Raw genomic sequence first — 15,405 nt, forward strand, 5'->3', positions numbered from 1 at the left:
TCTGAAGACTAATGTGGGTACAAAGCTGTAGGCTCATGTTTTATGCTTATAGTGCATTTGTTATTGACCAGTCTATATTAGTGGTTATATTTTTTGTTAGAACATATAGCTCAACTGATTAGAACATGTAGCTCAACTGACTAGAACATGTAGCTTAACTGATTAGAACATGTAGCTTAACTGATTAGAACATATAGCTCAACTGATTAGAACATGTAGCTTAACTGATTAGAACATGTAGCTTAACTGATTAGAACATATAGGAATAATGATTAGAACATATAGCTCAACTGATTAGAACATATAGAACATATAGCTCAACTGATTAGAACATGTAGCTTAACTGATTAGAACATGTAGCTCAACTGATTAGAACATGTAGCTTAACTGATTAGAACATATAGGAATAATGTACAAAACATATAGCTTATCTTGTTAGAACATATAGCTTATCTTGTTAGAACATATAGCTTATCTGTACAGAACATACAGGAATAATGTACAGAACATATAGCTTATATTGTTCACGGTTTAGAACAAATATATTTAGTGGCTCATAGAGTCTATCGATTTTTTGGATCTAGGCAATGGTTAATACTAGTTGTGGCTCATGTTCTGACTTTACTAACCATCAATTCAATGTGGTCCACTTATGAGATATGTGTAAGCTCTTGTTCCTCTCTCCGCTTATATGCGAATCATTCAAATAAAATCTTTCATATCTTTTTTTACTACACGTACCATATGGTAGAGCAGGGGAAGTCCAACTTCCAAGCCAGTTAAATAGAACTGACGTTTATACTACAGAGAAGGTTTTAAAGTTACCAAAACTGTAAGTAGGAAGTAGGAACTGTTATAGTGCAAAGGAAAGCTTTAAAATGCTTCCATGAAAGTCACTACAGCAAGTAGCTAGCCAGCATACGGCGTACCTGATTCAACCATGTATTATGATGAAGCATACCACATCCTTGATCAAATAATGCTCGGCTTGATGTTTATTACTCTCCTACATACATATGAGGCATTATTAACTCGCAATTCACAACAAAATAAATCCTTGAAAGGGGAACATGACACTTACAAACAGAGAGAAAAATGAACCTGTGTACCAAGTATAACTTGATTTTTACACTATCCATCTGGATTTAGTTGTCACATTACTAGTTCAAATTGCAAAATAAGTGTGATTATCAATTCCAAACGTCGGACGGATGGGAATAAATAAAAACCTCATCTTTCTTGTATTTGACTGACTGAAATTTACTGTATATAATCACTGAAAGCATATTACAGCATCTCTTTGAACTATATACATATACAAGTAGCAGTTCAACATATACAAGTAGCAGTTCAAGCTAGTTACCATTCTGTATAATCATTTGAACCAAATACGGGTGGCTTTATTGCGACTACATATATAGTATGTAACCCAGTCTAGATTGCAGTGTATACTAATTAATTAAGAGGCATTAAGCTTTGTTTAGGGAGACAAAAGAGCACTTCCTTCCTTTACGAAAACAAACACACTGCCTCCGTCACCCCTTGAGATTCGAAGCTCTTGATCGAGGTAGGTAGTAAGCAACCACGACCCTTCATTTTGATTAATGTTGAATTTCAACGGTGGTTGACTGGAAATTGACCTTGCAACTGATGAAGCAGTGTCCTGTACTGAGTTAAACAAGCCCTTCAAAGGTGTAAGATCAATTTTTTGCCCCAGAAACTCTACATTCTCAGGTAAAACTACGCTGTCGGTTATCTGGGGAGTGCCAATGATTCCTTCAACAAACTTGATCTGCAAGCGGTTTATAATTATAAACAAAATCAAATGCAGAAAATTAAGGATTACATCGAGATTGGAGAATAGCTCCGTATACCTAATGGTAGATTGAAATATAACTTTGTAAGATCAGTTCTATTTAAAAGTCTTTTTCTTCATGAATTTCCATTGCAATTTTTAGAGGTAGAATTGAGTGGTGATAGAAATTAACAAAGAAAAAGGGATACTTGGAAATAGACAACCACCGCCATTGACATTGGTAAGAGATTTTCTTTACAAAATGACATAAACTCATTACCACAACCTCAGTGTATTATCGTCTACAAAATAGGCTTACTAAATTTGCAATTTAAAAGTAAATGGTCAACACTAATCTCTAACCAAGTATAAGCTAAATCAAGGACTCAAGGTTAATGAATATCTGCAGAAATTATATACTGCTAAGTATTCATTGAAGGGAAACAGGCTCGTGAAAACATATCTTAACCAAGCACAATCTAGATTCCAAATAACGCCTAATGCATGCATCTCCACTGTGTCCCAATTCAAACAACAATAGCTCAGATAGGTGATCATCCATCTAGTCTCATTTTTTCTCCATCAACAGTTACATCCCAATGTTATCAGACTCTTCGATACTACTCACAATGACAGTCAAGCATGAGTATGAACACTTAGGACTTGAATTTGGGCTAAAAGCGTACAATTATCCGAAAAATCTAGGTCTAACATCAAGACTTCTCAAATTACCAAAAGAAGCATTTAGAAAGATACCTGAACACGTTTGGGGCTGCGGACTTCAAACTTGGCATTGGTACTGAGAGAAGTGGTAGCCAGGGGACCTGAAAACTGCACCGAGTTCTGGACAGTTAAATTTTGAGAATCAATAGTCTGTGAGATTTCGTCCACTTTGACAAGTGGTAATTTCCCCTGGGAAAGCAGTGGGAACAAGCCAGAAAATGATGTGTATCTGCAAAATGAAAAATAGAGGATAAATCATTCCAGTAATAAGAGGTATTTGACTCACAACTTCACAAGCAATCACCCTTTTCATAGACTCCATAGACACATGATTTACTGATCAATCATTCCAAAATAAGAATGCACACCTAGCAAGAGAAGAATGTCAGTTCTAGACTCAGTTGTTTGCACCAAGGAATGAAATTAACACGTACTGTATTTGGATAGCAAGATAAAATTGAAATGGAGGGGGGGAGGGGGGGAGGGTGAGAGAAGAGAGAGGAGAGGAGAAAGAAAGAAAGGGAGGGAGAGCGAAGGTGGAGCTCCATTTTCCCTACAAATATCTCCAATTTTGGAGGGATGGTGTTTATTAATAAGGAAAGGACCCCTCCCCTCCCCTTCCTTCCCCCAACCCCTTATCCAAACAAGACAACTAGTTCCCCTCCATTTCCCTTCCCTCTCTTTCTTTCCAATTCCGCTTATCCAAACTAAGTGTAAAGGTCACACAATTATAAAAGAGTTTATCAGGACAAAACAGAAAGGTGTTTAGATCAAATGACATGCATTGAACTGCGGCCATTACAGAATCAGATTTAAGGTACCAAAACAGCTCCATAAACTGATGATCACCTATTTAGTTTGAGACAAAACAGAAAGGTGTTTCGAGTAGTGACACGCATTGGACTGCGGCTATTACATAATCAAGTTTACGGTGTGTTTCAATAGGAAGATAGAAGGGAAGGGGAGGGGAGGAAAAAAGGAGGAAGGGAGAAGGGAAAGAAAGGGAGGGAGGGGGGGGAGGTGAGCTCCATTTTCCCTCCAAACCTCTCCTATTTTAGAGGGGTGGTGTTTATTAAAGAGGGGGAAAATGGATCCCTCCCTTCCTTCCCCTAACCTTTTATCCAAAGAAGGGAGCTTGTATCCCTCCCTTCCCTCTATTTCTCTCCATTTCCAGTTAACCGAACAAAGTGTTAAGGTATCTAAACAGCTCAAAATACTGATGATCACCTATTTAGTTTGAGACAAACTGAGCACAGTAATACCGATTGAAATGCTCTGGAAACTTTTTGCAGAAACAGCAATGTAAATCATAAGGAGCTCTTCGTAGTGATGAACCAGTCTATCCACGTACACAAATTCTTATTTAAAGGTGGTGTACAATAAATATTGTACATCGGAGTAAAAGTTAAGTCAAAATGTTTAAAAGTTACTCCGGTATAATATAAAAGTTATTATATTGTAGTAATAAAAAAAATCGCTTTAATAAAAATTATCCCTTCAAAGTCACTAATAATATATAAAGTTAACTATGTAACCCTTTAAAATGCTTATCCATTAAAAAAAAATATAATATAAAAGTTAATCAAAACATGTTAAAAATCAGGGTACAATGATATACTTCCTCCGTCTTTTAATACTCGCAACGTTTGTTAGTTTCACGCATGCCTATGCACAACTTTGATCATTTATATCTTAAATTCTCTTTATGCAAAAATTATAAAAAGTTGATATTTTGAAAATACACATTGAGACGACACTAACAAGATCCCACATGACTATGTTTTATCTTATATAAAAAGCACTAAGAATAGTCAAAGTAGATTATATGAATAGTGGCAAAAGTCCAAACGTTGCGAGTATTAAAAGACGGAGGAAGTATTGTACCCCTAGTGTGTGCAAGACCTTTTGATCCATGTAAACGCTTTCATATCCTCAGGACCCACATGTACATTTTTAAACAACAACAATCACACAGTTAATTAAGTCAACTAGTAAAGCCTTTAAAAGGTTGTATTTGAAACCTAAACTCAAATCTCCTCTAGGTACTAGGACTCCACATCTAGCTTCCTTGTGAATCATCGTGAACATTTGATAATTCATAATATGCAAACGGTCAAGATATTTGCGACCTTGAGAGTACGACATTTTAGAGTAACCTTAGGTTTTTCCAGAGAGTCATTAACATGAATATTCTTCCTATATTTATCTTAAACAATGTAGTGGCAAATCTTACTAATCCATCCTTGCCAATAGTTTTACTTCTTTCCTGATTGAAAGAAATTATGTGCATGATGGGTATGAATCCAGGAAATGGAATAGCCAAATGGGAAACACATTAGAAAGTTAAAGGGTAATGTTAAAGGGTAAAATTATGTGCTAGATACATAAACTAAGGAAAATAGTCCACTGTACTTGTATCAGATTGGAGATTGAGGGAGGGTCACGTATTGGGGCGTGTATGGTACGATGACTACGATCACATGAAAGAAAAAGGAATGGAATCAGTGATGAGAGAAAAGGTAATAATAAGTGTTACCGTTAAAAGTTGTTTGGTTTTACAAAAGGAATGGAATCACAGTATTTCATAAGACATATTTGGAAAAACCAAAAAAACATAAAATCCCCTTTCCAACATCATCTGCCTGTTCCCTTTTTTTATCAAAAAAATAACCTGTTCCCTATCTTACCATCACGATAATCATAATGATTCAAAATTTCAAAACCAAATCTTTTGGAACTTTTTCTTCCAGTTTTAAAATTTTAGATTCTTTTCCAGATTCTCAAATTTTGATATTTGTTTTCAAAGTAATCAAAACCACAATCAGGAGGAAAGAAAAATCAATACTACTGAGATTCAGCCATTCAGGTAAGAGCATGAAGCACAGTTAAACAAATTCATAATTTCCAAATTTGTTAGAGATAATAAGATATGGGAAGGGAGGTTGAGATGAGATGAGTCTCCGATAAATGGAGGCTCAACTTCTAATTTCTTTGTTAGAGGAGGTTACCGGATTGCGTTACCACGCAGAAGGGAAGGGTAACATTCTGGAGGAGTCTATTACCGTCGGATAACGGAATGGGTTACATTTTAATTTTAACAAACACCTGAAAACAGATTGGGTTACTTTATTCCGTTTCTCAGCTTCAATTTTTCCATACCAAGCATGCACTTAACGTGTTCTGTTACCACAGGCACAGAAATATGGAAGTTATTAAGTCTCATACCAAACATTAGGTAATGAATGCACTATACCAAACTTGACATATTTGGTATATTTCTTGCCAACACCATGTAAAGAGCCCCAAAGCAGCACAATGATGTAAAACAGTAAAAGGGATTTGATCCTGGGTCTTGTCTTGGCCTCTTGGATGCATATAATATACAACCCTAACATTTTACCATTACCAACTAATTTAGCTAATCAAACTTATAAACCATACCATGATAAATTGATAATTGATACCACATCAGGTTCAAATTCAAATACAAACAAAAATCATACAAAGAATTCATGTGATGAGGACCAAATACGATCTTGTTTGATTCATTTCAAATACTCTCTCCGTCCCGGAATACTTGACCTGTTTTCCTTATCGGGTCGTCCCTTAATACTTGACCTATTTCTAAAAATGGAAATATTCTAACAATATTATATTATTTCTCACTCCACCCCTATTAATCCACCTACCCCCTACTCCATACAAAAAATAATTAAAAATTCAACCCCTACTCTCTCTCAACCCCACCTCTTAACACATTTCCCACTAACTACATTAAAATAATACCCCACTATCAACTACTACCCATTAAATTAAATAAGTCAATTCAAGTCCCTTAAACTCTGTGCTGGTCAAACCGGATCGAGTATTCCGGGACGGAGGGAGTATCAACTGTTTTCAATATTTCACAATACGTAAATAATTTATGCTTAAACAGTTAAAAACAAAAAATAAGGAGAGAGTAAGAAGAAAACTCACGCTAAAATCCACTTGCCATTGAGAAGAGAAAGAGCATCAGTAGGAGAAGGTGTTGGATTCTTCGCTTCTAATTGCGTAATCAACTCTACAACCTCCGCCCTCGTGTCACTGCTTGCTTTCAACCCTCTATCTGTCCCGTAAAACGAATCCACCAGTTGTTGCTTCAACCTAGAATTCTCATCCACATCCACTGCCGTCTCCTCATCCGCAACTGCAATCGCTGCACCGCCGTTGCTGCTGGTGGTGGGTTTTTCTGATCCCCACTCAAATGACTCTGATGACGCTGCTGCTTTCACAGTGATGGTTGAGATTTCCCTTTTTGCCCCTGAGCTCAAAAGGGTCGAGTTTAGTGGGGTTGGAGAAAGGAGCCGGGATTTGGTGGTAAACTGTTGGGTTTGTGAAGGTGAAGTGTGGGATTTTACCGGCAGTAGGCAAAATTGCGAGATTATCGACATTATTTTAGCAATTTATTTTCCTAATTGAATTACAAATTACTCCGTATTTGATTACTTTTGAAAGAAGAAATGCACGATCACTACTGACAAATTTTAATTGAAAGATGATTAGAAAAATGACGTTATTTTATTCTAGAGGTGGGTAGTTTGGTTTTTTTATAGTGGTGGATTTGGTAACCAAGTATTTGATGGGAGTATATGTAGCCACGCAATTAATAGTTGAATACAAGAATGTGATTTTCAAATTTTGCAATTTTTGTGGCAAAATCTATTGCTCCCTTCTTTTCAGTTAAATTCAGATAAGTTCAAATAATTTCAGTTAAGTTTAAATAAGTTCGGTTAAGTTCAAATAATACGAAAGTAAGTCTAGGTAAGTTCAGATAAGTTCAGTTAATATAAGTTCAGTCAAAATAAGTCAAATAGAACAGAGTTTTATATGTACTTCGTTTCATTTAACAATATAGATGTATAATTTTTTACTAAAACAGACAATAGGAAAGAAATATGTCACATACTTGTGTAAAATTTTCCCATCTAAAATATTTTTCCTAAAAATAATATTTCATTTATTTTTTACAGTATATTTTATGTCCATTTTTATTAATTGATTATGTATGAAAAAAATATTTGCTCAATATTTTCATTAAATTAATTATATTAAGCATATCAAATCATTTGATCAAATTAACATATGAAGAATTTTCAAGTTATTAATTCTCATCATTAGATCGACTCTTAATTAATACGACTACGTAATTAGTAATTACATATCATGTACGCATTATCTTTGAGAAGCACAATGACAAAATTGACCATGCTTCTCGTTCTACACTCCTCAATACGCAATTTATTGATTTGTTACTAAATTTTGGTTTAAACTTGAATCTTGTATGGATGGTCTAAATTTTGGTTTAAGCTTGAATCTCGTATGGATGGTTTAAAATTTTGGTTTAAATTTTGAGTCTTTGTTACCAGTAACTTACCACATCAAAAAAATTATTAGTAGTCAAAGCTAGTGCTGAGTAAGTGTGAAAACGTCACAAACTTGGTCATAGATACAACAAGTGAACAATCGAGAAACCATAAAAAGAAAAGTAATAGTACGTACCACATTTTTTGATTGATTTATTGAGAGGTCATTAACGCTTTGGCTGCTTCTAACGCAAAGCAGTGGGAATTTGGAAGAAAATATCTAGATTTTAGTTCTCTAGAGGCTTCTCTTGCCTTGTTATCACTTACAGAGTATCTAGTTATCCTGATCAATATTAAAGTGGCCTAAAAGAGATTGGATGATGGACTGCATATACTTCATTCATCTCTCAAGGCCCATTGGAAGAACAACTTGTTTCAAGGCCCATTGGAAGTCATTTGAATCAAGATGACTAGATGGCTAGACTGACAAACAAGTCATTTGAATCAAGTTCATTTTGACCAGGTCACTACTTGAACAACTCTTATTGTTTGGAACTATATGAAATTGCCTGAATTTAATTGAACTTATCTAAATTTATTTCTTCCTAATGAAGTTAAAAATAAAGTGAACGTAACAGAGCCTAAATTGCTAAAGGAAGACGAGAGATACGGAGAAAGCATAACTTTGTAAATTTATTATTTTTTCCCTGCATATTCCCATCAACAACCAAACAAGGTATAGGCTATATTTTTGTGAATTGCCTATCAACGACCAAACAAGGTATAGGCTATATTTTTATGAATTCCCAACAAAAAATTATCATTTCACATTCCAGCCTCTAATCTGTAAACTCTCCTTTTGACATACCGAATGAACCTAAAAGTTTGAGCTTCTCACTAAAGGTGGAGTAGAGCCAAGTTATAAGAACGACTTGCAACATGACTAAGATGGTCTTAAAAATAACTACACACGCAACAACATACGAAGTAATTGTTAACATAACATCCATCAAATCAACTTCTATTTTGTTTTAGGATTTACGAACCTGCCAATTTAATATATAGACGAATGATTATACTATTTTTTTGTTTTTTTTTTTTGTTTTTTTTTTTTGACATCGGAGAATGATTATACTATCAATACTCTAAAAATTAAGATATCTATGAATTTGAATAATAGAAACCAAGAAAGTCACGGAGAAACAAGTAATATCCATGTAGGGGAGGGATCATGTGAAAATAGGTCCCTATGTGAGTATACTACTATATATGAGAATGAATCTAATCCGTAGGATTAGATACGATCTAATGGTTAGGATTAAATGATGAAACAACCATCCATCTTTCCTAAATAAAAACCACGTTTCTTTCATAAACCCCAACCACTTTCTCTCTCTAAACCTCCCTCTTCACTTTCTCCCTCTCGCGACTCCCTGTTCTCTCTCACCGTTTTCTCTCTCCTCTCGACAAAACCACCATCGAAGCTCAAAGAACCGCTGATCAACCTCCTTCGTCGCCGGTGTATTGTTGATTTAAGATAAATTCTGTTAGGTTATGATACATATGACAATTCATAAATCATGCGGAAAAACCATTTAGCCAGGAATACATATTATTTACACATAATCATATAGCATAGTTTAGATGCATACTCTTTGTTGCGTGCCTTCCCTAGCTGCGCCCGAATCGAACAAGAACAAGTCTTTAGGACTCCAAGTGTCGTCCCTCCGTAGATAGTCCGCAGCACGTCCGGATCCGCCTTAAGATTGACCAACTAGAATCGCCCTTAAGGTACTAAAGATTTTCGGCACTCTTAGGTAAGAAATGTGTCTGAATTTTCTCTCAAAAACTCACTTTGAATACTTGAATAATCTGTTAAAATATGTGATCCTAGGCACGTATTTATAGAGTTATGGAAAGGGTTTTGGAATCCTATTAGGATACTAATTTATTTAATTATAACCCTACTAGGACTCTAATTAAATAATCATTATCTAATAGTTTTAGGATTTAATCAAACTTCGAATCCTGATTGCTTCAGGATTCCCGCACAAGCAATGCACGAGCACCGTACACCCGCGCAAGCCTTGCGGCCCACGCTAGGCGCACAGCGCTCGGCCCATTGCTGCGCTCCGCGCGCGCGCGCCCAAGGCCTTGGCTGGGCCTGGCCTTGCGCTGGGCCTGGGCCTGGTCGAGGCTTGGCGTGCGCTGGTGTGCGTTGGCTCGCTGGGCGACGGCCTGGCTTCGTGCTGGGCCTTCGTCTAGCGGGCCTTGTCCGATGCTAATTCGTACGATACGCTTCCGATTAAATTCCCGATTCCGGAATTCATTTCCGATACGAACAATATTTAATATTTTCGATTCCGGAATCAATTTCCGTTTCGAACAAATATTTAATATTTCCGTTTCCGGAATTATTTTCCGATTCCGATAATATTTCCGATTCTGACAATATTTCCGTTTCCGGCAATATTTCCGATTCTGGCAATATTTCCATTTCCGATAATATTTTCCGATACGTACCATGTTTCCGTTTCCGGCAACATCTACGACTTGGATAATATTTATATTTCCGATACGATCCATATTTCCGTTTCCGGCAATATCATCGTTTCTGGAGTATTCATTTCTTGCCTGTGACGATCTCAGCTCCCACTGAAACCAAGATCCGTCGATTCCGAATATCCATAGATGGAGTATCTAATGCCATTAAATACTTGATCCGTTTACGTACTATTTGTGTGACCCTACGGGTTCAGTCAAGAGTAAGCTGTGGATTAATATCATTAATTCCACTTGAACTGAAGCGGCCTCTAGCTAGGCATTCAGCTCACTTGATCTCACTGAATTATTAACTTGTTAATTAATACTGAACCGCATTTATTAGACTTAACATAGAATGCATACTTGGACCAAGGGCATTATTTCCTTCAGTCTCCCACTTGTCCTTAGGGACAAGTGTGCATTTCCTAATTCCTTTGTCGCTCGATGCTTGCTCTTGAACATAAGGTAAGAGTTGTCATCCTTATTATGTCCAGAGGTGTTTCTCGGTTTTAGAGTTCAACTGATCAAATAAACAGATAATCATAGCCTATGATTCATCCGAGCACGGCCATGCATTTCACAGTTTCTAGCTCTCCGAGTGGCCTTGTACAACTTTTAAGCATCTCATCCCGATTTATGGGAGGACAATCCCAATCTTGCGATCTTGAGATTAGACTTCGTTTGATAGGTGATTACCTGAGCGTTGCCTTTATAGCCTCCTTTTACGGTGCGACGGTTGGTCAACGTCAAAGCAACCAGTTCTCAAACAAGTAATCTCAAATCACTCAGGTATTGAGGATTTAGTGTCTAATAATTTTAATGAAATTTACTTATGACAGATTTTCATCTCTTACAGTAAAGTTTCATAGGTCTTGTCCGATACTAGTCTTCCCAAAGTAAGTATCTATGCAAATGATTATGACATTGCCATGTCCACATAGTTCAAGAAACAGAACTACTAGTCATCTTGCATTCTAGTCGTCTAACGTTTTCTATGCGTCCAATTTTATAGAAAACTCCGACTAGGGACCATTTTCAACCTTTGACATTCAAGTTCACCTGATAGACATTTCTTAGTCACAGGACTTCTCCTGACAGTCTATCTTGAATACATCGTCAAATTGAAGGGACTCATCATTTAATAAACCACAAATTAAATGGAAAAATGAATTCTTTTCATTTATTGTGAATGATTAACCAATAATGTTTTACAAAGATTTAAACTCTAAAACTTTAAAACATTAAACAGGGATATCAAAGCCATTCTCCAATATGCTTGATTCCCATAGCTGCAGTGTGCGAGTTGTGCTTCGCCTGCGGCAGAGGTTTAGTTAATGGATCTGATATGTTGTCATCAGCTCCAATCTTGTTTATCTCGACTTCTTTTCTTTCAACGAACTCTCGTAGAAGGTGAAATCTACGAAGTACATGCTTGACTCTCTGGTGGTGTCTAGGCTCCTTTGCCTGTGCAATAGCTCCGTTATTATCACAATACAGGGCTATTGGTCCTTTAATGGAGGGGACTACACCAAGTTCACTTATGAACTTCCTTAGCCATATAGCTTCCTTTGCTGCTTCATGTGCAGCAATGTACTCCGCTTCAGTTGTAGAATCCGCAATGGTGCTTTGCTTAGCACTTTTCCAGCTTACTGCACCCCCGTTGAGGCAGAAGACAAACCCAGACTGTGATCTGAAATCATCTTTGTCGGTTTGGAAACTTGCGTCCGTATAGCCTTTAACAATTAATTCATCATCTCCACCATAGACCAGGAAGTCATCTTTGTGCCTTTTTAGGTACTTCAGAATATTCTTGGCAGCAGTCCAATGCGCCTCTCCTGGGTCTGACTGGTATCTGCTCGTAGCACTGGGTGCGTACGCAACATCCGGGCGTGTACATATCATAGCATACATTATTGAACCAATCAATGATGCATATGGAATCCCATTCATTCGTCCACGCTCATCAAGTGTTTTTGGGCACTGAGTCTTGCTTAGAGTTATTCCATGAGACATGGGTAGGTAGCCTCGCTTGGAGTCTGCCATCTTGAACCTATCAAGCACCTTATTGATATAAGTGCTTTGACTAAGTCCAATCATCCTTTTAGATCTATCTCTGTAAATCTTGATGCCCAATATGTACTGTGCTTCTCCTAGATCTTTCATCGAAAAACATTTCCCAAGCCAAATCTTGACAGAGTTCAACATAGGAATGTCATTTCCGATAAGTAATATGTCGTCGACATATAATACTAGGAAAGCAATTTTGCTCCCACTGACTTTCTTGTATACACAAGATTCGTCTGTGTTCTTGATGAAACCAAAGTCACTGACTGCTTCATCAAAACGTATATTCCAGCTCCTGGATGCCTGCTTCAATCCGTAGATTGACTTCTTTAGCTTGCATACCTTTTTAGCATTCTTTGGATCCTCAAAACCTTCAGGCTGTGTCATAAACACAGTTTCTGTTAAAACGCCGTTTAAGAAAGCAGTTTTGACATCCATCTGCCATATTTCGTAATCGTAATATGCAGCGATTGCTAACATTATCCGAATAGACTTTAGCATTGCAACTGGTGAAAAGGTTTCATCATAATCCACACCGTGGACTTGCCTGTAACCTTTTGCAACCAATCTAGCTTTGAAAACTTCAAGTTTCCCATCCTTGTCCTTTTTCAGTTTGAAAACCCATTTGCTTCCAATGGCTTGGTAGCCATCTGGCAAATCGACCAAATCCCATACTTGGTTTTCAGACATGGAGTCTAATTCAGATTGCATGGCTTCTTGCCATTGCTTGGAGCTAGGGCTCGTCATAGCTTGTTTGTAAGTCGCAGGTTCATCACTTTCAAGTAATAGAACTTCATAGCTCTCGTTCGTCAGAATACCTAAGTACCTTTCCGGTTGAGATCTATATCTTTGCGATCTACGCGGGGTAACATTTCTAGTTTGACCATGATTCTCACCAGATTCTTCTAAAGATCTCTGAGTTTCATCCTGAATGTCATCTTGAGCATTCTCTAGAGTTTGTTGTTCGACTCGAATTTCTTCGAGGTCTACTTTTCTCCCACTTGTCATTTTGGAAATGTGATCTTTCTCCAAAAAGACATCATCTCGAGCAACAAACACCTTGTTCTCAGATGTATTGTAGATGTAATACCCCTTTGTTTCCTTTGGATAGCCCACAAGGATACAGTTGTCAGATTTTGGATGAAGTTTGTCTGAAATTAATCGTTTGACGTATACTTCACATCCCCAAATCTTAAGAAAAGACACATTTGGAGGCTTTCCAAACCATAATTCGTATTGAGTCTTTTCGACAGCTTTAGACGGAGCTCTATTTATAGTGAGTGCAGCTGTATTTGGTGCATGTCCCCAAAATTCTAATGGAAGTTCGGCCTGACCCATCGTTGACCTGACCATGTCTAGCAAGGTTCTGTTCCTCCGTTCTGACACACCGTTCCATTGTGGTGTTCCAGGAGGAGTCAATTCTGATAGAATTCCACATTCTTTCAGATGGTCATCAAATTCATAGCTCAGATATTCACCGCCTCTATCAGACCGCAGTGCCTTAATCTTCTTGCCTAATTGATTCTCTACTTCACTCTGAAATTCCTTGAATTTGTCAAAGGATTCAGACTTATGCTTCATTAGGTAGACATAACCATACCTACTGAAGTCATCAGTAAAAGTGATAAAGTAGCTGAAACCACCTCTAGCATTTGTACTCATTGGTCCACATACATCTGTATGGATTAAACCCAATAGTTCATTTGCTCTTTCTCCAACTTTAGAGAAAGGTTGCTTTGTTATTTTGCCAAGTAAACATGATTCGCATTTACCATAATCCTCTAAGTCAAATGGTTCTAGAATTCCTTCCTTTTGAAGTCTTTCTTAGCGTTTCAAGTTTATATGGCCTAATCGACAATGCCACAGATAGGTGAGATCTGAATCATCCTTTTTGGCCTTTTTGGTATTTATGTTATATACTTGTTTGTCGTGATCTAATAAATAAAGTCCATTGACTAATCTAGCAGATCCATAAAACATCTCTTTAAAATAAAACGAACAACTATTGTCTTTTATTAAAAAGGAAAATCCCTTAGCATCTAAGCAAGAAACTGAAATGATGTTTTTAGTAAGACTTGGAACATGGAAACATTCTTCCAGTTCCAAAACTAGCCCGGAGGGCAACGACAAATAGTAAGTTCCTACAGCTAATGCAGCAATCCGTGCTCCATTTCCCACTCGTAGGTCGACTTCACCCTTGCTTAACTTTCTACTTCTTCTTAGTCCCTGTGGATTGGAACATAAGTGTGAGCCACAACCTGTATCTAATACCCAAGAAGTTGAATTAGCAAGTATACAGTCTATAACGAAAATACCTGAAGATGGAACGACTGTTCCGTTCTTCTGATCTTCCTTTAGCTTCAAGCAATCTCTCTTCCAATGCCCCTTCTTCTTGCAGTAGAAGCATTCGGATTCAGAAGTGGGTTGACTGACCTTCCTCTTTACAGATTTGGCGCCAGTTTGCTTAGTTGGGCTGGCCTTGTTGCCACCTTTCTTAGCATTCCTCTTCTTTCCAGATTTCTTGAACTTGCCCCCACGCACCATAAGCACATCCTGCTTATCACTTTTGAGCGTCTTTTCAGCGGTTTTCAGCATACCGTGAAGCTCAGTGAGCGTTTTGTCCAGACTATTCATACTGTAGTTCAGTTTGAACTGATCATACCCGCTATGAAGAGAATGGAGGATGGTGTCTATAGCCATTTCCTGAGAAAATTGCTGATCCAGCCGACTCATATTCTCAATGAGTCCAATCATTTTGAGAACATGTGGACTTACGGGCTCGCCTTTCTTAAGCTTGGTCTCAAGAATTTGCCTATGAGTCTCGAATCTTTCGACTCGAGCCAGATCTTGGAACATATTCTTCAACTCACTGATGATTGTGAAAGCATCTGAGTTGATGAACGTTTTCTGCAGATCCGCACTCATGGTGGCGAG

At 37.4% G+C, this 15,405-nt stretch overlaps 1 protein-coding gene across 1 annotated transcript; it reads right to left on the reverse strand.

The window, feature by feature from the left end:
* Positions 1 to 1,212: 1,212 nt before the first annotated feature.
* LOC130462756 (plastid-lipid-associated protein, chloroplastic-like) lies at positions 1,213 to 7,176 on the reverse strand. The gene is made up of 3 exons (XM_056831647.1): positions 6,497 to 7,176; positions 2,552 to 2,747; positions 1,213 to 1,792 (listed from the first exon to the last, which is right to left on the reverse strand). Exons 1-3 carry the CDS (start codon positions 6,949 to 6,951, stop codon positions 1,481 to 1,483), a joined length of 963 nt encoding a protein of 320 aa, XP_056687625.1. The 5' UTR covers positions 6,952 to 7,176; the 3' UTR covers positions 1,213 to 1,480.
* Between the last annotated feature and the right edge of the window lie 8,229 nt (positions 7,177 to 15,405).

Source organism: Spinacia oleracea, chromosome 6 (assembly GCF_020520425.1).
Source record: "Spinacia oleracea cultivar Varoflay chromosome 6, BTI_SOV_V1, whole genome shotgun sequence".
In the NCBI taxonomy this organism is placed as follows: Eukaryota; Viridiplantae; Streptophyta; class Magnoliopsida; order Caryophyllales; family Amaranthaceae; genus Spinacia; species Spinacia oleracea.